General features: G+C 54.6%; 2 protein-coding genes across 3 annotated transcripts in view; one reads left to right on the forward strand and one right to left on the reverse strand.

Annotated features, from left to right (window-relative positions):
* The window catches only part of PGS1 (phosphatidylglycerophosphate synthase 1), a 47,249-nt gene extending 45,407 nt beyond the window's left edge, over positions 1 to 1,842 (forward strand). For both annotated transcript variants that reach the window (XM_063617346.1, XM_063617350.1), the window contains one exon: positions 1,731 to 1,842. The gene's annotated coding sequence lies outside the window, so the exon portion shown is untranslated. The remainder of the gene's footprint in view (positions 1 to 1,730) is intronic.
* The window catches only part of DNAH17 (dynein axonemal heavy chain 17), a 152,947-nt gene that overhangs the window by 1,466 nt on the left and 130,633 nt on the right, over positions 1 to 20,848 (reverse strand). Inside the window, exons 71-80 of the mRNA XM_055240980.1 lie at positions 20,048 to 20,241; positions 16,148 to 16,296; positions 13,962 to 14,089; positions 12,688 to 12,915; positions 9,059 to 9,250; positions 3,986 to 4,165; positions 3,387 to 3,569; positions 1,725 to 1,907; positions 1,257 to 1,400; positions 172 to 397 (exon numbers count right to left, since the gene is read on the reverse strand). Coding sequence (XP_055096955.1) covers positions 172 to 397; positions 1,257 to 1,400; positions 1,725 to 1,907; positions 3,387 to 3,569; positions 3,986 to 4,165; positions 9,059 to 9,250; positions 12,688 to 12,915; positions 13,962 to 14,089; positions 16,148 to 16,296; positions 20,048 to 20,241 — 1,807 coding nt within the window. The remainder of the gene's footprint in view (positions 1 to 171; positions 398 to 1,256; positions 1,401 to 1,724; positions 1,908 to 3,386; positions 3,570 to 3,985; positions 4,166 to 9,058; positions 9,251 to 12,687; positions 12,916 to 13,961; positions 14,090 to 16,147; positions 16,297 to 20,047; positions 20,242 to 20,848) is intronic.

Genomic DNA, 20,848 nt, shown 5'->3' on the forward strand with positions numbered 1-20,848 from the left:
TAGGGTCAGCATGGCTCTGACCTGCAGGCTGATGCCCCCTGAAAGCGCCTCTCTCCTGCCTGTCCCCACAGCTCTTCAACAGCCTGTCTTCGCCAAGAGCTAGTTTTATCTCGTCTTGGCAAGTAGCACTGGCTCTGGAAGCTTCTGCAGACAGACAAGAGCCCTCCTTACCTTCCATGAAGAGTCCGTACACATAGGCGCCCTCTCGGGGGGGAGCGGTCATGTCCTCCCGGTTTTTCTTGGTCACCTCTACAGACAGACACATCTTGTCCAGGGGCCACTCATTCTTCCTGGCCATGGACTGCATGATGGCCGTGAGGAACGACTGGGGGTTGAAGAAGCCGGCCAGCCACACGGTGGTGGGCAGGGCAAAGTCTGTCGTCCAGGCCTCGAGTTCCTGCAAAGACACACGAGCCACTAGGAGGAGAGGACATAGAATGACATGGGAACGACAGGGCCTTGGCCATTCTGAGCAGGGGTCATGCCAGAACCTTCCACGGGCCACTCAGCTAGAAGTGCTGGACAGAGTAGGGGCCATGGAGCCCAGCCACCTGCCATGACACAACTTTGGTGTCTGCTTTTTTTTTTTTTGAGATGAAGTCTCGCTCTTGTCACCCAGGCTGGAGAGCAGTGGTGCAACCTTGGCTCAACGCAACCTCTGCCTCCTGGGTTCAAGCAATTCTCTCCTGCCTCAGCCTCCCGAGTAGCTGGGATTACAGGTGCAGGCCACCATGCCTGGCTTATTTTTGTATTTTTAGAGATGGGGTTTCGCCATGTTGGCCAGGCTGGTCGCGAACTCCTGGCCTCAAGTGATCCACCTGCCTTGGTCTCCCAAAGTGCTGGGATTACAGGCGTGAACCACCATGTCCAGCTGCTGTTTTCTCCATTTTAAACAAGGGAACGGGTAGAGAAGGGTCAGGAAGCAAATGGCTTCCCGTTTGTGGATAATTTAGGAGCCCAAAGAGGCTCTTGCCTTCATTGCCTCACTCCTTATAGAGGACGGCTTACCCTTTGAGGGTCGCTTGAGGAGGAGCCGATGGAAGCTGCTCTCTGGCCTGGCTTGTTTTCCTCCTTTGGGAGGAAATGGCTGCACTGTCAGGGCGTGGGCTAGGCCCTTCTGGCCCTGATCTGACAGAGGACAGGCCCCCAGGAGCCTCCTGGCCGTGCTCCTGCATGTGTGTGTGTGTGGGGTGTGCCGAGCTCTGGGCGGTTGGTCTCCGAGTCTTAGGAAGCCTCTCAGAAAAAACGGCACTTACCCTGATGCGGAGCAGCAGGTCTGCATACCAGGCCGCCAGGCCCATCATGGAGGGGTAGGCCCGGGCCACCCACGTATCAGGCACGGTGCCATAGAAGAGAGCCGTGGACAGATCTTCCATGTCGGTCGTGATGGTCAGTTCTCCCTAGGAGACACACAGACGCGTGTGGGGAACCCTGAGCTGGGGCCTGGGAGAGCACCAGCCCCAGTGTGTGTCACGAGTTGTCAACAGTGTGGCTTTGTACTGCGCCTCTGGAGACGCCCTGCATCAGGGCCGCGCAAGCGCTTCCTGCTAAGGAACAGTCGAGATGAGCTCCCGGGGCTTGTTCTGGAACTGCCAGAGCTCTGGAGAGGGAGCAGTACCATGCTGATCCTGGGGCCCGTGCTAGGCCTGGGGTGCCAGAGGCCTGGGTTTCTGCTGGTTTCACCATCCAGCCACGTCCCTGGGGCCTGGCTGACCCATGTTTACCTTCAGCCCTAGGTTCAGCTCCTTCAGCGAACGGCGCATTTCATTGGTCAGGATGTTCATTCTTCCACATTCTTGAAAGGCGACTACCACGTAGGGAGTCTTTTCCGCTGCCTTTGCCATGACCTCATCCATGTTGAAAGTCTCTGGAATCTTCTCCAGGATGTCATCCAGCACGGCCTTCACCTGGAAGCCAGTCCCCAGACAGCCCGTCACTGCAAGGAGCCCGCCCCACCCGCTGCGGGGTCAGGAAGCCTGCCCAAAATGTTCCCAGCCCCACGTCCTGGAGAGGAGGGAAGAGGCAAGTGGAGTTGCCAGAAATGCAGGGTCGTGGATGCAGCCACATTTGACGAGGGGAGGGAGCCTTGGCCAGCGGCTCCGAACGTTCTTATCTCACTACAAGTCCCCGCAGCTGCGGCCGTGGGCGCCTCAGGCCACCTGGCTTGGTGCCTCATTCGTTCGTTCCCATGCACCAGCCTGTAGTCAAATTTAGCCAGCAGTTGAGGGATTGCGACTTTGTCCTTTACGTGGGCTTTCTGTAGGGACCATGCTGGTCACACCCTGTTAAGAGTGGCCCACACAGTGCAGTGGTCACCTGCACCACCGTCTATCAGTCAATTCCTGATTTCAATCATTAGACTAAGAGAAAGTCCTGGACCTAATAGCAATAAGGGTCTCACATCAAGAATTCAGTCTTTACCGGGAAGTCCAGTACTTAGCTAATATGTAATAGCAATAAGGGTCTCACATCAAGAATTCAGTCTTTACCGGGAAGTCCAGTACTTAGCTAATATGTAATAGCTTTTCCACATTCTATTAAGAAGTACAGGCCAGGTGCGGTGGCTCATGCCTGTAATCCCAGCACTTTAGGAGGCCGAGGTGGGTTGGTCACCTGAGATGAGTTCAAAACCAGCCTGGCCAACATGGTGAAACCCTGTCTCTACCACAAATACAAAATTAGCCAGGCGTGGTGGTGGGCGCCTGTAATCCCAGCTCCTTGGGAGGCTGAGCCAGGAGAATCGCTTGAACCTGGGAGGCAGAAGTTGCAGTGAGCCGAGATTGTGCCATTGCACTCCAGCCTGGGCAACGAGAGCAAAACTCTGTCTCAAAAAAAAAAAAAAAAAAAAAAGTGGAGGTACCTAGGAGGCAGCACAGAGCCACCCAGACAAGTGAGAATTTGTTCAGAGCACTGGCATCACCTGAACTCTTCTAATCCTTTGAGCAGTAACAGGACCTGCCATTGTGGCCACTGAGCTGCTCTGGAGCACCTGCCTGTGCGTCCGGCTGCCCTGTGCGAGCTGCTACTGCTGCTGTGCTGGCCAGGCCAGGGTGGGGAATGGTCGGTGCCTTCCCTGGCACTCAGCTGGGGAAGCTGGAAGACTGTAGGGTGGAGGGCTGGGACGCTCTCGGAGCTGCATCCACACCCCCAAGGATCCCTTTTGCCTGGGCCCGTACCCTCACCCGAAGCCTGCAGCTGCCACTCCTGAGGACCTGCTGACCAGCCTGTGGGCCACACCCCAGTGTTTCTGATACCCAAGCCCGAGGCTGGGGCATAGTGTACCTTACCAGCAAGTTCCCCTGTACTGCCGCCAGTCCCTGTGACCCCCTCCCCAGTTCTAGATCCTCCCCCTTCCTCTCGCTTGGGAGCAGTTTTAAAGATCCTGCCTTCTCCTCGCGGGACACTCCTGTGCCTGCCCCCGCGTCCATCTCTTTTGACTGCATTTCCAGGACAGTGCGGAACAGCTTCTCTGAGGTGACTGTCAGAAAGCCAATCTCTGCGTTGGGGTGCAGGCCATACAGATAGGGACTCTCAGGGGGCAGGTTCTCATCGATGTATTCGTGGTAACCCTGAAAAGGAGGGCAGTTTGTAAGCAGAGGCAAAGCTGTGCAGGCCGAAACCCATGTCCTGTTCGTTAAGTGCTCCTTGGCAGAACGCTCAGCCACATCTTGCTCTCTGTACAGATCCCACTTGTTTCCCAGCCCCCTTTGTGGGCTGCCCCCTGTGCTCCCAGCGACATAAAGGAAAATTCCATTCCCCTTTCCCTGAGGCTGCATTTTTTTTTCTTAAAAAAAAAAAAAAAAAAAAAAAAGGTTGTTTGTATTAGCCTTGTGCTTCTTCCAAGTGAGACGCATTTCTCATCCTCTCTTATTTTGGTTGCCTGGGTTCTTGCTCAATTATTGATACTCCATTTGTGCTGCCAGGCTCTCACCGGGAGGCACGAGCCTTCGTTTCGTTGAGCTCGTGTTTAACTTGTCATCCTTACCTTGTAGTCCAGGTTGGGGGGGATCTGAAAGCCGGGGGCCAGCAGGACGTCTCCCTCCAGCATCTCTGTCCGGATGTATTCAGCCAGGTAGGTCCTGCACAGCCGACGGTCCCAGTCATCTGTGATGTGGCCGCCATACATGATTTCACCAAAAAGGTAGCGGAGATCGTCCCAGGGCACCTGAGGAAGGATGACAGCAGGTAGGGGAAGGTGCCCCTGTGCCCCTTCTCTGCCATGAGAGGGTCAGGCTCAGGCAGGTAGGGCGTGGGAACCCAGCCTTCGGTGCTGCGGCCTTCTCGCCCTCCATATCAGCCTCCTGGCCATTTACCTTCAGGGTCACCAGGCCCCAGGGCCACTTACTTCCCGTCCCACGCCACCAGATGCCATTGTCCAGCCCCTTTGGCTTCTCTCACAAGGGGCTGTGTGGCACCTCCCTCCACCTTGGACAGCAGCGCTTCCACAGCTGGCGTGCTCTGCACCTCCCGTGGGGCAGGTGTTTCTGCTGTGCCTCACAGGCCACAGGGCTGAATCGGAACTCTCTCCCTCTGCCTCTCCCGCTCTGTGTTGCCGTCCCAGACTCTGCCCTTCACGGTCCAATTTTAACACAAGTGGTTCGATTCTGTGTGGCTCAAGGATGGACTCCGGTGCCGTCAACTTTAGCCACGAAGTCCAGTTAGTCACGTCTTCAGATGCATCTGGCGAGTCTCCCTTCCACCCTGTGGAAGTAGAGTCCTTCCTGGTTCTCATCCTTCCAGTAGCTCCTGTGCCTCCAGGGTCTTTGCAGTCACACAGAGGGTTTGAGCAAGTGACTTATCTGACCTAGGCTGCCTGGGCTTTAGGGAACGAAGACCAAACTCGGCAGTGTGGACCAGAGCACACGCCAGGCGACCACACGCTTCCCACCCCGCCGCCGTTCCCACTGCCCTTCATGCTTCCTTGCGGTCTCATGTCACACCTTCGCCCTGGAACACTTCCTCCTACAAAGCCTGGCTCATGGGCAGCCTTGCCACGAAGCCGGGCCCTCTTTCCTCCCGCCTCCATGTGCCCGTTTTGGACCCTCTTTTTCCTGCACAGCGCAGTTCAGCAGAAGGACGGTGGGAGCCACTGATTGAGGCCACATGTGTCATTTTAAATTTTGTGGCAGCCACTTTTTTAAAAGAGATCATTCCAACATGTAATTGGGATAAAAATAAGATAATTGACATTCTTTTTTGGTCCCCAGCATGTGAAATCCTGCCGCTCACGGTCAGCTTCTCCGCTTCTGCACACCTGTTCTTTCCCTGAAGTTTGCAGCTCCTGAAGGGTGAGGCAGATGTTTTTATAACATCACTTCCACTGTGCGCTGCCCGGAAGAGCTGTCCTCAAATACCAGTGAGAGTTCATTGAATAAGAATCAGTTGATTAATCATTCATCTGATTTGGTCTCATGAATTTATATACATATATTTTTTAGGTTGCTTATTTTTCAGATGGAGTCTCACTCTGTTGCCCAGGCTGGAGTGCAGTGGCGCAGTCTCTGCTCACTGAAACTTCTGCCTCCTGGGTTCAAGCAGTTCTCCTGCCTCAGCCTCCTGAGTAGCTGGGATTACAGGTGCACACCACCACAGCCAGCTAATATTTTGGATTTTTAGTAGAGATTTCACTATGTTGGCCAGGGTGGTCTTGAACTCCTGACCTCAGGTGATCTGCCTGCCTCAGCCTCCCAATGTGCTGGGATTACAGGTGTGAGCCACTGTGCCCGGCCCATATGTATATGTTTTTTAGACAGGGTCTTGCTCCATGTCCCAGGCTGGAATGCAGTGGTACAAACATGGCTCACTGCAGCCTTGACCTCCTGGGTTCAAGCGACCCTCCCACTTCAGCCTCCCAAGTAGCTGGGCCTACAGTCACTCACCACCATGCCAGACGAATTTTTTTTATTTTTTGTAGAGACAGGGTCTTGCTGTGTTGGCCAGGCTGGTCTTGAACTCCTGGGCTCAAGCAGTCCTCCTGCCTCGGCCTCCCACAGTGCTGGGATTACAGGCTTGGGCCACTGCACTTGGCTTAGTCTCATGACTTTTTACTCAGAACACTAATATTTTCCAAATTATCATTAGCGACTTAAAACCTTCTCTGTCAGGTCACCATGACTGTATGCGGGCTGCTTTTCCTGCATCTTGCTTAGCAGCTTTGGGGGCAGTGTCTGTGTCTCCCGAGAGGCAGGGAGACCTGTGCCCCACTCCCCCTCCTGGTCCCACACGCTCCTCAGGAGGGTTGCTTCCTGCAGGGGGCGGGGGTGAGTGCTGTCTGCGTTTCCCGCACCTGCTGAGGGAATCCCCCAGAGACTCCTGGGGGAGCTGTAGCTCTCAGGCCCCTCCCTGGGAGTCCCTGCAGGTTGCTCAAAGCGTTTGAAACGTTTCAAAGCAACCTTCCAGCAGACTTTTGTGTTCAGTTCGCATGGGAATCCCTGATCTATTTCCTCAGAGCCCAGAAGGCTGAGCAGGCCATGGACACAGATGACATCATTCCCGGTGGTCACTCAGCATGTAGCATGACCTGTGCCATGAAGGGAATATGGGAGCCGGTGGGGAGTCTGGAGGGGGAGGGAGGCCTGAGGACAGAGGGAAAGTTGGCTAGCGCAGGCCACATCAGGACACAGCTCCTCAGGGTGTGGCAGCCGCTGATGTACGTGGTACTTGCACAGCTTCTCAGCAGCCTAGAAGCTGCCCAGTATGTGTCAGTGGGCAACGGCTAAGGAAATGCCTCAAAGACCCTAACCTGGCCAGGCGCGGTGGCTCACGCCTGTAATCCTAGCACCTTGGGAGGCCGAGGTGGGCAGATCACTTGAGCCCAGGAGTTTCAGACTAGCCTAGGCAACATGGTAAAACCCCGTCTTTACAAAACAAAACAAAAAACCTGGCATCGTGGCCCCTGTAGTCCCAGCTACTTGAGAGGCTGGGCTGGGAGGATCACCTGAGCCCAGGAGGTTAAGGCTGCAGTGAGCTGTGATTGTGCCATGGCACTCCTGCTGTGAGGCCCTGTCTCAAAAAAAAAAAAAAAAAAAAAAAATTTAAATAAAAATTAAAAAAAATTCTAGCCAGACTGTTTCTCCCAAACTAGTCTGCGTAGTTAGGCCGTCCCTCCGTGCTGAAAGTCCCTCTGAACATCTTGTGTGCCTCTGGGAGTGTTTTCAGATCGGGTCTTGTTCTGGGTGAAACGTCCCGCTGGCATCCTGCCCCATCGACCGGCAGATGGAGGCCGCCTTCCCCTAGTGTCATCTACGGCCCATGGTGGCCCATTGACAAGGAGCACGGAGCCGAGTTTCGGCCCAGTTCTGCTCCCTGCTGCTCCAGGGCTGTTGTGCCTCCCAAGGAATTAAGCATACCAAGTTCCAGTCCCAGCCTTCGCCAGCAGCAGTTCTAGGAGGTCGTCGTCCTCCAGTCTTGGTGAGGAGGCTCCGTCACGGCCTCCCAGGTAGGGTGCTTGACATCAGAGGTCACTTCCTGGGGGCCTTCTTGGGGCTTAGTGGCCCAGGTCTTCAGCTTTATTACAAGGAGATGGAAAAAAGGAGGGGGTTCCTGAGACTGGCATTGCTAAGCCAGGCTTCCCTCATTGAACCCCCAGGCCCTGAGGCAGAGGCGTCATCCCTGTTCCGCCCATGAGGAAGCAGGCTTAGGGGTCCAGTGACTTGCTCGAGGTCTCAGTGAATGAGTAGCAGAGCAGGCTTCAAACATGCGCCCCCCCACCCCCACCCCCCGGTGCCAGCAGTTTCTCACCATGTCACTGGGGCAGGTGTTTCGACCACCCAGGCCCTGGGAGTGCTCCAACCCTGAGGCCCCCCTGGGCAGCTGAGTGCAGCTTTCTTCCCATCCCCCTCCTAGTCTGTAAGAGGGCACCTGGGCCTTGCTCTCTCAGAGCCAGGGTCCATGTCGCTATTGATTTGGAGGCCGAGAGTGAGGAGGACCACCCAGGGTTTATAGGGGTGTGCACTGCCCTCTGCCTTCTGGGCCCGTGCCAGGCTTAGCTTGAGTCAAAGCTTCGTAAGAACCATGTGTGGTGGGCACTACTGCTCTCTCCAGTTTATGGATGGGGTAGTCAAGCCTTAGGAGACCGTAGATGGGGCTGCAGGGCCTAGTAGGGTGCGTGCTGCTTACAGAGGGCCCCCCTCCAGCGAATAGCAGGTCTGGGATTCATACGCTATTGTCTGGTCCCAAACCTGTGCCCTCCCTGCTGCGCACCTTACTCTGTGCCCCGGGCTGCTGTGTCTCCTGCTGCAGACCGTTTGTGGAGGACGTGCGGCTTTCTGCTCAGTCCTCTGTGGCAGTCTGCATGCGCCTTATGCATTCTCGTAATGGACACCGTGCTCCCTTTTTTTTTTTTTTTTTTTTTTGAGATGGAGTCTCGCTCTTTCACCCAGGCTAGAGTGCAGTGGCGCAATCTCGGCTCACTGCAAGCTCCGCCTCCCGGGTTCACGCCATTCTCCTGCCTCAGCCTCCCGCGCAGCTGGGAGTACAGGCGCCCTCCACCTCGCCCGGCTAATTTTTTGTATTTTTAGTAGAGACGGGGTTTCACTGTGTTAGCCAGGATGGTCTCGATCTCCTGACCTCGTGATCTGCCCGCCTCGGCCTCCCAAAGTGCTGGGATTATAGGCGTGAGCCACCGCGCCCGGCCGACACCGTGCTCCCTTCTATCCAGGGAGGTTTTTTTGCCCCTCCTGCTCCAAACCTCGGTTCTCTCCAGACACTGACAGAGCCGTGGTGAGGCCTGCAGCCCGGGAAGCTCTGCTTGTCCTCCCCACTGAGTCCCAGCTCACACCCTGGGGTGCCAGGATTCGTGGAGTGCAAGAGGGGCAGGTAGTGTGGAGTGTGCTAACAAGCAGAAGAGCTGGCCAAAAGCCGGCTCCTGCGGGAGGTGGGGGCAAAAGGACTGGCCCATCATTCTTATACCAGGTTGGAGAGATCACAGATCTCTGGCTTTCCAGTTCTCTTTGGTTTGTGAAACCTACTTGATGTCTTCTAAGCCTGAGACAAAGACCAAAAGGAAAGGGAGGGAGGGTGGGATATGTCCAAGCACAGGGCACACTCAGCCCCTCACCTTGGGGTTGGCCTCCAGGTAGTTGTAGAGCACGTTGATGGCGATGGTGAGGTCCCCGTTGTTGAAGGGGTACGACCGGTTCCAGCCCTGGGGGCCGAACTTGCGCCTCTCTGCCACCACGGCATGGAAGTAGCACAGGGCGAAGAGGATGCACTTGAACTCCATCTCCTTGGTGCACATCTCCAGGGTGTCCTATGGGGTACACGCTCCGGTCAGGTGTTACGGAGAGGGAGAAGTTTACACAGAAATGCCCCCGAGGGTGACCAGCGTCCAGCCCTTGCCAGATGCTTTGCTAGGGTGGGGGCGGTGGGGGGACGAAGCTGTGGGCTGAGCGGATCTCCATCAGACCAGCTGCAGGGAAAGCTGGGCTGTCATGGCTGAGCACGATCGTCTTGTTTCTTTCAGAAATGCAGTTTTATCCATTTTAAATACTTATTACAAATTGAATTATTGATACTGCCTCCTAATAAGATCTTCCCAAATCCTGGACATTTCGGCACTACTTTAATAAGAAAGAATGTTCCTTTGTAATTATCAACATACCTCATCACTTATGCACAGTATCCCAAACTCTAAAAACAACTGGTAAAGTTCCATCAGGATGGGGGATGGGATAGAGGATGGGTGATGGGATGGGGTCATTTCTCAAACCCTTTCTTTTTATCTGGCTCCAGGGAAGGGCCAACTGAGCCCAAATTGTGACTCCTATATCTCTGGATTTGTGAGCTTTTACTCGTTAATCTTTGCTACGTAGTGACTCCTGAACACACAGAGGCTTCTGGAAGCCAAGCTGTGCTCCACCTGCTCTACTCAGCGGCTGACAGAGCACCTCTGGGGCCAGCCACTCTGGAGGGGGAGGGCTTCAGGCACAGTGGCCAAGGATCCCGCTGGGGAGGGACAGATAAGTGCCAGGGGAAGTGTCCTGGGTGGACCAAGAGCGGGGTCCTGTCCTGGGCATCATGGAAAGCCTGGCACAGGCCCCTCTGGCAACATGGACAAGAAGGGGAGCAGCTGGGGTTCCATCACTCAAGTATCCCCTCCTGGCTGCCTGGGATGGAGATGATGGGCCCAAGAGACTGGCCTGGCCAGTCCCTTTCAGACCTCAGCTCCCTGGGGAGGGCGCTGGCAGTGAACACTTGGAGAGCCAGAGTGACACCAGCCAATGGGAGACTCACCAGCCCCCAAGGACAAGGGAAGGTCTGGCGGGTGTCACCGTCCATCCATCCTCCAGAGTCCATCCGATCTGGTGTTTTTCACCAGCCTACCCGCACTCAGGTCTGTGGCATCATGGACATACAGGTTCCACCCACCACCGCTTCTTCCTGTGGGCCCTTGTTTTCAGAGGCCCACAACCCCTCAGAGGCAACTGGTCCCTGAACTTGTGAAGGGTCTCCTTACCCGCAGGCCTCAGCTGTCACTGCCTGGCCACCCACTTCCCCAGCCGGAGACGGGATGAGGTGCCACTCCCGTGTGCTGGCTGGCAGGGCTCCACGCTGGCTGGAAGTGAAGGCCCGGTCCCTGCCTAAGTGCCCCGATCCCTGTCTGTCACTGACTGACACTTTGCAAAACACAATAAAATGAAACACCAAAGGAAAAACTGCCCCTGTGCTTGGATTCACAACAGTGTCGGGTCGCTGCCAAGTCTGCTAAGCGCTTCCTGGGTTTCTGTGCTGATCTCATACAGACTGTCTCAGAAACCGTTCCAGGACCGGTGCTGACCTCAGGGCTGCTGTGAGCTGCTGGCCCCATAGCACCGTGTGCACCCCACAGCACTCATCGCACTAGGGTGCTGCTTCCAGGACGTATCCTCCAGCCCTTCAGCAGGGTGCAGGCCAGGGAGGGAGGTGCGTGGTATTGATTGTTTGGTTAATGGAACAGGGGACCCATTTTAAACACTTGTTTTTCTGCTTTTACTTTCACACTTTGACAAGGGTGTGTCCTGTAAAAGCTAGTTGGAAATTGTTAATGGGTGACTCTGATATTTCCATATAAGTAGTTTTTAAAAATGTATCAGGCATGGAAGCCACGCATTCATGGACCGATACACCCCATAAGTAGATCTTTGTTAGGTGTTACAGAAGAATACAAGGTGTCGGCCGGGCATGGTGGCTCGCGCCTGTAATCCCAGCTATTTGGGAGGCCTAGGTGGGTGGATCACCTGAGGTCAGGAGTTTAAGGCCAGCCTGGCCAACATGGTGAAACCCCATCTCTACTAAAAATACAAAAAACTAGCCAGGAGTGGTGGTGGGTGCCTGTAATGCCAGCTCCTTGGGAGGCTGAGGCAGGAGAATCACTGGAACCCAGGAGGCAGAGGTTGCAGTCAGCCGAGGTTGCGCCCTTGCACTCCAGCCTGGGCAACAAGAGCGAAACTCCGTCTCCCAAGAAAAAACAAAAACAAAACAAAACAAAAAAAACGGTGTCAAACCTCAAAAAAGTTTTAGGCTCCACTTGGGAGATCAAGTTTGTGCACAGAAAAATTTCTAGACAGAGAAAATGCTGAGGTGCCAAAAGGAGAAATATCGACATGAGGACCTGCAGACAGGAGCACCCCCGAGGACAAGAGTGGCCAAGATTTGGGAGCCTGAGGCAGGTGGATCACCTGAGGTCAGGAGTTCGAGACCAGCCTGGCCAACATAGCGACATCTCATCTCTACTAAAAATCCAAAATATTAGCTGGGTGTGGTGGTGCATGCCTGTAATCCCAGCTACTCAGGAGTCTGAGGCACAAGAATTGCTTGAACCTGGGAGGCAGAGGTTGCAGTGAGCCGAGATTGCACCATTATACTCCAGCCTGGGTGACAGAGTGAGACTCCACCTCAAAAAAACAAACAAAAAAGAAAAAAACACGGCCAGGAAGGCTGTGGAGAAGGTGGCATTTGGGGGAAGCCTTGAGGTCTGTGAGAGAAGAGTCAGGTGAGGACAGACCCCAGGCAGATGTAGAAGTGGGATCCCAGCCAAGGAGGGTCCTCGAGCCCCAGGTGCCAGGCAGGCCAGGCCCTCACCCTCTGTCCTGGAGGCAACTAGCAGCCGCTGCAGCTGTTGGCAGAGGAAGACCAGGCTCCCTAGCTAGCTGTGTTTTGGCAGCTGTTCCTGCTGATGGTGGGTCAGAGGGGGGTTGAAGGCAAGGAAACCTGGTCACGGATCCAGAGCCTCAGCGAGTACAGCATCCCCATCTTCCCTGGTTACCCATAGCCTCCAGCAGTGGGGCTCCATACTCCCAGGAAAGCTGATCGACCTCCAGGGAATGCTCCACGGAGCTTGGCCCCATTTCCAAGACCAGCCATGACATGTTCCACGCTCTTCAAACACAATGGACAGCATCTACCAGCCCTCATTTGCAGGTTCATAGAACCGATTAAAAACTGTGTTTCTGCATCAAAAGCTTTAAGTAATAAATAGTGCCACAGCACCTTAAATTATTTGCATTTTTCCGCCTTTTAGGAATACGTTGATTTTGACTGTGACGGGTGTGTGGACAGGGGAAACCCAGGGGAGAGGTGTCCGCAGAGTTCAGAGTGGTCCTCAGTGGTCCTCAGGGCCCCGAGGGATGGATGCCAGGCCCTGGCACGGGATGGGGAGCCAGGCCCTGGCACAGGATGGGGAGGCAGCCCGAGCAGGCGTGGCCCTACCTGGGTGAACAGGTCCAGGGCCTTGTGCAAGTTGGCGTGCATGCCCGTGGGGGGCTCGTTGGTGATCTTGATGGCGTTCTCCAGGATGCCCTGGGGGATGATGTGGGTCTCGGGGCTGGGGGCAGGCTCCGCGCTGATGAACACCCGGTAGTCCTCATGGCTGCCCGTGCTGTAGCGCTCCAGCTTCTTGTCCAGCGTCCCCAGCCACCGGGCCACCAGGTGGATGTTCTGCAGCCGAGACCAGAGGCTGGTTACACGCTTTCCCCGGCCCTGGGCCCACGAGGAGAGACAGGCACGCGGCTGTGTTCCCTAGTGAGGACAGGGCTCTTCTGCCAGCACCCCGCACTTGCCTGGTGCTGGCACTGCCCCACCCCTCACCTGTCCACCCTAACCAGGTGCTGGGCATGCCAGGATGTCTTCAGTGAAGCAACCGAGGCCCCAGAATCGATTTTTGTGTTAAATGAATTGGAAACCTCCAGCCTTACGGTGAGTCCTTTGTGTCCTCCCTGGCATAAGGCTGAGATTCTATGGTCCCCACCCATCCTCTTGAAGCTGAGGGCTTCCCACCAGGGCCAGGCTTAGCCCTGTGGATTGAGGTTGACACACACTGTTAAGACCTGGGGAAGCCAAGCGAGAAGGATGAGGAGGAGGAGGAGGAGGAGAAGGGATGCTTTTGTCAATCCAGCATTTTTTTTTTTTTTTTGAGACAGAGTCTCACTCTGTCGCCCAGGCTGGAGTGCAGTGGTGCAATCTTGGCTCACTGCAACCTCTGCCTCCCGGGTTCAAGCGATTTTCCTGCCTCAGCCTCCCAAGTACTTGAGGTTACAGGCATGCGCCAGCATGCTTGGCTAATTTTTGTATTTTTAGTAGAGACGGGGTTTCGCCATGTTGGTCAGGCTGGTCTCGAACTCCTGACCTCAGGTGATCCACCTGCCTTGGCCTCCCAAAGTGCTGGGCCTACAGGTGTGAGCCACCGTGCCCGATCATTTGTTGTTTAAATAATCTCTGTTTGGGATACACTCGCATAAAGCCCAGCTTCCCTCTCACTGTTGAAGAATCCACGCTTTCCTCTGGGCAGTCATGGCGCCCCACACCACCCAGCTGACCCCAGCAGAGCCGACACTGGGGGTGCCTCCTCCTTGAGTGGGTTAGGATTTCCACTCACATTTCTGAATGCAAACTCCACATCCTGCTTCCTTCCGGGCCTTCTGGCCCATCCCCATGGCCACCTCAGTGCGGGGAGCCCTTACCCCGCAGTGCTGGCCCCCTTGTACCTGCAGAATGACCCAGTGTCCTTTCTCTGCAGCCACGTCCAGAGCATTCTCAGCCACCACCTCTTGTCCCTGCCCCAGGGACACATTATGGAGTTTTCCATTGTCTATGGTAAACCCTAGTTTTTTTCCTAAAGAAAAGAAAAACAGGAAAAAACACCCGGTAATTAAATGACACAGGTTCAGGCGCTGTGATCTACAGCCAGGAATTCCACATGCCTCCCTCATTTAGTTTTGGTGTTGAAATTCACATGACATAAAACTTGCTGTTTTAAAAACCATCTTAAAGCGTACAGTGCACTGGCATTCAGTAGATTCACAATGCTATGCAATCATCCGTTTGGTTCTAGAACATTGTCGTGGCCCAAGAGATGGTCCCCATACCCATTAGACAGTCACTCCCAATCTCTCCTCCAGGGGGTCCTCCAGGAGCCACTCATCATCTACAATCTCCTTTGTGTCTCCATGGATTTACCCATTCTGGGTATTTCATATCAAGGGAACTGCACAACATGGGGCATCCGTGTCTGGCTTCTTTCACTGACCATAGTGTTTCTGAGGTCCATCCATGTTGTAGCATGCATCAGTACTTCACTATTTTTTTTTTTTTTTTTTGAGACGGAGTCTCCCTCTGTCGCCCAGGCTGGAGTGCAGTGGCACCATCTCTGCTCACTGCAACCTTCACCTCCCGGGTTCAAGTGATTCTCCTGCCTCAGCCTCCCAAGTAGCTGGGACTACAGGCGCCCACCACCACAACTGGCTAATGTTTGTATTTTTAGTAGAGATAGGGTTTCAGCATATTGGCTAGGCTGGTCTCGAACTCCTGACCTCAGGCGATCCACCTGCCTTGGCCTCCCAAAGTGCTGGGATTACAGGTGTGAGCCACCGTGCCTGGCCTCACTTTTTTTTGAGACAGGGTCTCACTCTGTCACCTAGCCTGAACTCCACTCCCCAAGCTCAAGTGATCCTTCTGCCTTGGCCTCCAGAGTAGCTGGGACCACAGGCATGTACCACTATGTCCAGCTAATTTATAAAATTCTTTATAGAGACAAGGTCTCCCTATGTTGACCAGGCTGATCTTGAACTCCTGGGCTCAGGTGATCCTCCTGTCTCAGACTCCCAAAGTTCTGGGACTACAGCTGTGAGCCACTGCACCTGGCCGACTTCATGCCTTTTTTTTTTTTTTTTTTTTTTTTGAGACAGGGTCTTACTCGGTCACCCAGGCTGGAGTGCAGTGGCTTGATCACGGCTCAGTGCAGCTTCAACCTTCTGAGCTCAAGTGATCCTCCCACCTCAGCCTCGCAAGTAACTGGGACTACAGGCATACACCACCATACCTGGCTACATTTTTTTGTACGTTTTGTAGAGATGGGGTTTTGCCATGTTGCCAAGGCTGGTCTTGAACTCCTGTGATCAAGCGATCCGCCCACCTTGGCCGCCCGAAGCGCTGGGATACAGGTGTGAGCTACCGCGCCCGGCCTGCTTCACTCTTTTTTAATCGAGGGATACTATTCCACCGTATAGATCCACCACATCCTGTTTATCCACTTAACCATTCGTCAGTTAATGGACATTTGGGTTGTTTCTGCCTTTTGGCTATTAAGAATGAATGTTTGTGTAGAATACTTGCTTGAACACAAATTTAAATTTCCAATTCTTTTGGGTGTATACCCAGGAGTGGAATTGCTGGGTCTTGTGCTAATTCTATATGTAACTCACTGAGAAACCACTAGACTGTTTTCCACAGCAGTGGCCCCATTTTACATCCTCTCAGCAACCTACAAGGGTCGCAGTTCTCAGGCCTCACAACATGTGTTATTTTCCCGTTCTTGATCATTGCCATCCTATGGGCGTGAAGCGGCGTCTCGGGTGTGAAGTGGTGCATGAAGCGGCGTCTCGGGTGTGAAGTGGTGCGTGAGGCGGCGTCTCGGGTGTGAAGTGGTGCGTGAGGCGGCGTCTCGGGTGTGAAGTGGTGCGTGAGGCGGCGTCTCGGGTGTGAAGTGGTGCGTGAGGCGGCGTCTCGGGTGTGAAGTGGTGCGTGAGGCGGCGTCTCGGGTGTGAAGTGGTGCGTGAGGCGGCGTCTCGGGTGTGAAGTGGTGTCTTGTGTGTTTTTGGTGTGCATTTTCCTGGTGCCTGGTGATGCTGACAATACTCCGTCTTTGAGAACATCACTTGCCTGCTACACTTACCCAGGGCTTCCACGTCTTTCAAGGGGTCAACCCCTGGGGAGAGGATGAAGAAGATTGGCGTGGAGGGGCTGCTCTCCTCGTAGGACTTAGAAAACTCGACACTCCGGCCTTCCACGAACTTGCTGCCCATCTTTTCCTCCACGAAGTTCCTAGGGGTGGAGTGCATCAGAGGCAGCAGAACCTGAGGCTCTGGGCCAGGGTGGGGGGCTTGGGGTGGGCTGTGGCCCAGGCAGGAGGGCCATTTTTTGGTGGACTTTCTTCAGCGGGACAAGGCCTGTGGCAGGAGAGCAGAGCCTTTACTGGGCTTTCCTTTCTGCGAGGGATTGGCCTTGTTTGCCCCGGGGAACCCTTTCTTTCCCGAGGGGCCCCGCACTGTGCTCCTCCTTGGAGCAGTCTCAGCAGGTGCAGGGAGAGGCCAGCCTTGGAAGGTACCCAGGGTCAACTGCGGCGGGTGGGGGGGCTGAGAAGGAAGGAAGTTCAGATTAGGGCAAAGCTTTGGTGAGCCTAAAAAGTCAAAGAAAAAAGCAACTTCAGATAATATAAACACCTCTACAAAAGCCCCAATTCTTTCTAACATGACCCCAATAAGTCTGGGGTCAGTCGGGGTCTCGGCTAATCCTCCCATGGAGGACCTAGTGATGTTCCAGTGATCTTTGGATCACATGTCAGCCTTTCTCCTGTGATCACAGAGGGCTGAACTTACTGTATGTGGAAAGAATGAATCACCTGAGCTAAGATTAGTCAACTTGCTAGTGTGGTGGCTCACGCTTGTAACCTCAGCACTTTGGGAGGCCAAGGCAGGCAGATCACTTGAGGTTAGGAGTTTGAGACCAGCCTGGCCAACATGACAAAACCCTGTCTCTACTAAAAATACAAAAATTAGCCAGGCATGGTGGCACAGGCCTGTAATTCCAGCCACTCAGGAGGCTGAGGCAGGAGAATCTCTGGAACCCAGGAGGCAGAGGTTGCAGTGAGGTGAGATGGCGCCATTGTACTCCAGCCTGGGCAAGAGAGTGAGACTCCATCTCAAAAAAATAAAAAAATTAGTAAGATTTTAGTGGCCAGCTGGTCTCTGAAAGGAGGACAGATGGCCGCATCCGGAGGGGTGAGAACTGCTCATCCCTGGGCAGGTGAACACCTGAGTGCTCGCAGAGTCTCGGTCGACTTTCAGAAGGGTCTGCTCACACTCAGGCCACCCAGCGCACCTCAGCTCCTCTGGTTCAACCAGGAATCAGCCGGCTAGTGCCTCTCCATGCCCTTGGGACTTTCTGGGGACACCTGTATCAGATCTGCTATTCCTTTCCCTGCACTGGCCTCTGCTGGCTTCTCTCTGGTGTTCTGAACTGGGGCCAGCCTCAGGCAAGGGTGGGGAGGAGTTGCTCCTCCTGAAGGCCCCCAGTTCTTTTCAGGCCTCTGGAATGGACTCAGACCCTAGATGCTGCGATCCTTGTCTAGGAAGGAACTTCCAGAACATATGAAGTCCTGCCCCTAGGCAGGAATGACTCCACATCACCTTTGCTAATTACTTGGCCAGGCCAAATGGTCATTGGCTGTGGATGAATGACGCAGAAGCATGCATGCTGGGTTCCAGTCAGGCCTCACCACCTCTGACATGGTGGCTTTGACAAAGGAGCGCTGGAGCCGGCTGGTGACAGCTTGCAGCAGACCCTGGCAGCTAGTGCAGCCGGCCACAGAGGGAGCACTTACACCATGGAAATTGGCACGTGCTGTGTGTCAGGGTTTGCGTTGCGCACCGGGGGTGGCCTGGCCTGCCCTCCCAGTGCCTGTGACCCGAGTGTGGAAGTGCTCCCACGGCTGTCAATGCTTGCAACAGTGCCTGACGCAAGACACCCTTGGCCAGTGCTGGCTTTGTTATTAGTCATGTCTGTTTCAATCTCCTTGCTTTTAAGCAACCCCCTCCTATATAATCAGGGCAGTAAATCTGCTTTGCTCCACGTCATAGAAATGTGAAACATGTCAATGCTGAGGGATGATCTGGGCTCACGGGTGTTTGGGATGGTCCAGGCCACCGCAGAGCACGCACATGCTTCCACAATGGGTGGCTGTTTCCTTCTTTTAGGTGGCCAGAGTGCAGTCACACAGGCTAACTTAGGCGATTCTCAGAAGCTCTCAGGAGACGGGGAAGGTCACCTCACCTCATCCTCTAGACAAGGAATCGGATGCACACTGGGTCTTGTGACCCAAACATCCAAACATGCTGCACGCTCCCACAGGAGAGGGTGTTCCCGCTGCACGCTCCCACAGAAGTGGGTGTTCCTGCTGCGATGGCCGAGGGACCTTTACCTTGGCCTTTCCCAAACTCTGACCCCCGCTTCCTCCAGCTCTGAGTCCGGGACGCAGCTGGCTTTCTCCCTGGACCTTGCTGCTCTCCTGCATCACGGTGACGTCTGGCTTCATTCCGCCCCCTCCTTCCCACCACTCCCGGTCCCTGTCCTCTCCTATCGGAGGAAAACAAAGCAAAACAAAACTCACTCTTGGGAGTTAGGCCTCTGCTTTGTCAGAAGGGAATTCTTTTTATTTTGAGGCAGGGTCTCACTCTGTCACCCAGGCTGGAGTGCGGTGGCGCAATCTCGGCCCACTGCAGCCTCCACCTCCCGGGCTCAACTGATTCTCCCACCTCAGCCTTCTGAGTAGCTGGGACTACAGGAGCCCGCCACCGCGCCCGGCTAATTTTTAGACTTTTTGTAGAGATGGGGTCTCACTATGTTGCCCAGGCTGGTCTCAAACTCCTGGGCTCAAGTGATCCTCCCCAAAGTACTGGGATTACAGGTATGAGCCACCACACCTGGCCATCAGAGGGTAATTCTATTAGGGACATGAGTGTCTTTCAGGAAACCTGGCTGCTTTCAGGTTACTTGGAGAAATGAAAAGGGAAGAAGCCAGACAGGCCACGGGTGCTCTGAGAATGGACCCCAGGCTTGTTTCTGTGCTAAACGTCACCTCCTTCCTTCAAAAGCCCATCCTTCCAACAGGGAAGGGTTTCAGGTCTGGAGAAATTGTTGGTGAAGTCAGAACAGTTCTCTTGCAAACTAGCCATATTAATATACTTAGATTGACTTTACGTTTTGCCACAGAGGTACTCAAAGTCCACAGAGGTACTCAAAGTCCTCGAATGCTGATGGTTTTGCCATTGTTTTCTCCCTCAAAATATCCTAAAAGGAGGCCGGGCGCGGTGGCTCACGCTTGTAATCCCAGCACTTTGGGAGGCCGAGGCGGGCGGATCACGAGGTCAGGAGATCGAGACCACGGTGAAACCCCATCTCTACTAAAGAAAATACAAAAAATTAGCCGGGCGTAGTGGCGGGCGCCTGTAGTCCCAGCTACTCGGAGAGGCTGAGGCAGAAGAATGGCGTGAACCCGGGAGGCGGAGCTTGAGTGAGCCAAGATTGCGCCACTGCACTCCAGCCTGGGTGACAGAGCGAGACTCCGTCTTCAAAAAAAAAAAAAAAAAATCCTAAAAGGACCCCATTTGTATGGCCTCAGTGCACGTTCACGTTCACACTTGACATCTTACTTTCAATCCAGGAGGCTCATGTGGGGAGTGTTTTCTTCCCATCATGTATCGCAGGGCACCCCTCCTCAGTCAGGTTAGCGGGGGACAAGGGGTTCCCCTAATGATACTCTGAGACATTCAGAATTAACAAGAACTCAGGACTGGAGTCCGCAGCCTGGGGTGGAATCCTGCCTCTGTCCTCGAATAACTTTGTGTGAAATGATTTAGCCCCTCTAAGCCCTGCTTCGTTTCTATGTAAAATGGGGAGAAGAAAGAAGTTCAGGGGATCAACTCAAGTTCACAGAGAGCCTAGCACAGCAGCTCGGTCAAGCTTCCATCAGGCCTGGGCCTCGGGGGCGGGGCCACCGGCACAGCGGGACACTCACTTGATGGCGTAGGTCATGCGGTCCGGCCGCATGCAGCGCACCATGCACAGCTTCTGCAGGGCCGTCTTGTTCTTCCACTCCTTGGGGAAGGTCTCCTTCTCAGGAGCTTCTGACTCCACCAGCTTTTTCCAGCGCTTGGCAGATCCTTCGATGTCACTGTCCAGGTTTTTGAAGTCGTCCATCTCTGAGAGGGCCTGGGGCAGAGGCAGCATGCCCTGTGATTCTTCCCACTTACCCGGGTCCCAAGAGCCTTCCTGTACAGTTCATTCAAGGAGGAGAGGCCATTGCCCTCTGAGGAAACCGGGGCTCTGGGATAAGGAAGCCCGAGAGGCCGGCCACCAAAGCACGAGCTGTCCGTGCCCAGCTCAGGCATCCCAGGACAGCACCAGGAGTCTCCTCAGCGGGGTCCAACCTGGGGACATCTGGGGACATGAGGCGTGGGAGGGGCTGGGGGCTGCTCCTTTAGGGGTCTCTGAAATGGGGCCATTCTAGCTCAGGGGACAACCTTCTTCAGGTCTTTTTGAACAGACCTTGAGAATCGAGGGTCCCTGACTGTGTCCAGGAATCTGAAGAACAAACTTTTCACTTGCCACTTCCCTTACACCGGGAGGGGGGAGGCTGGGGTGGGAGGGGAGGTTGAGGGAGGGATGGTAAGAGGCCCTGAGGCCTCTTCTGGCCCCCAGAGGATGTCAGTCTCTGCTTGCTGTGTGCAGGTCTCAGGGACCTAACTCATGTCACATTCCCTATAGGAACACAGAGCTATCTGTGAGCTGGCAGCCAGCCCATCTTGGTCTCCATCCC

This window comes from Symphalangus syndactylus, chromosome 14 (genome assembly GCF_028878055.3).
Source record: "Symphalangus syndactylus isolate Jambi chromosome 14, NHGRI_mSymSyn1-v2.1_pri, whole genome shotgun sequence".
Taxonomy (NCBI): domain Eukaryota; kingdom Metazoa; phylum Chordata; class Mammalia; order Primates; family Hylobatidae; genus Symphalangus; species Symphalangus syndactylus.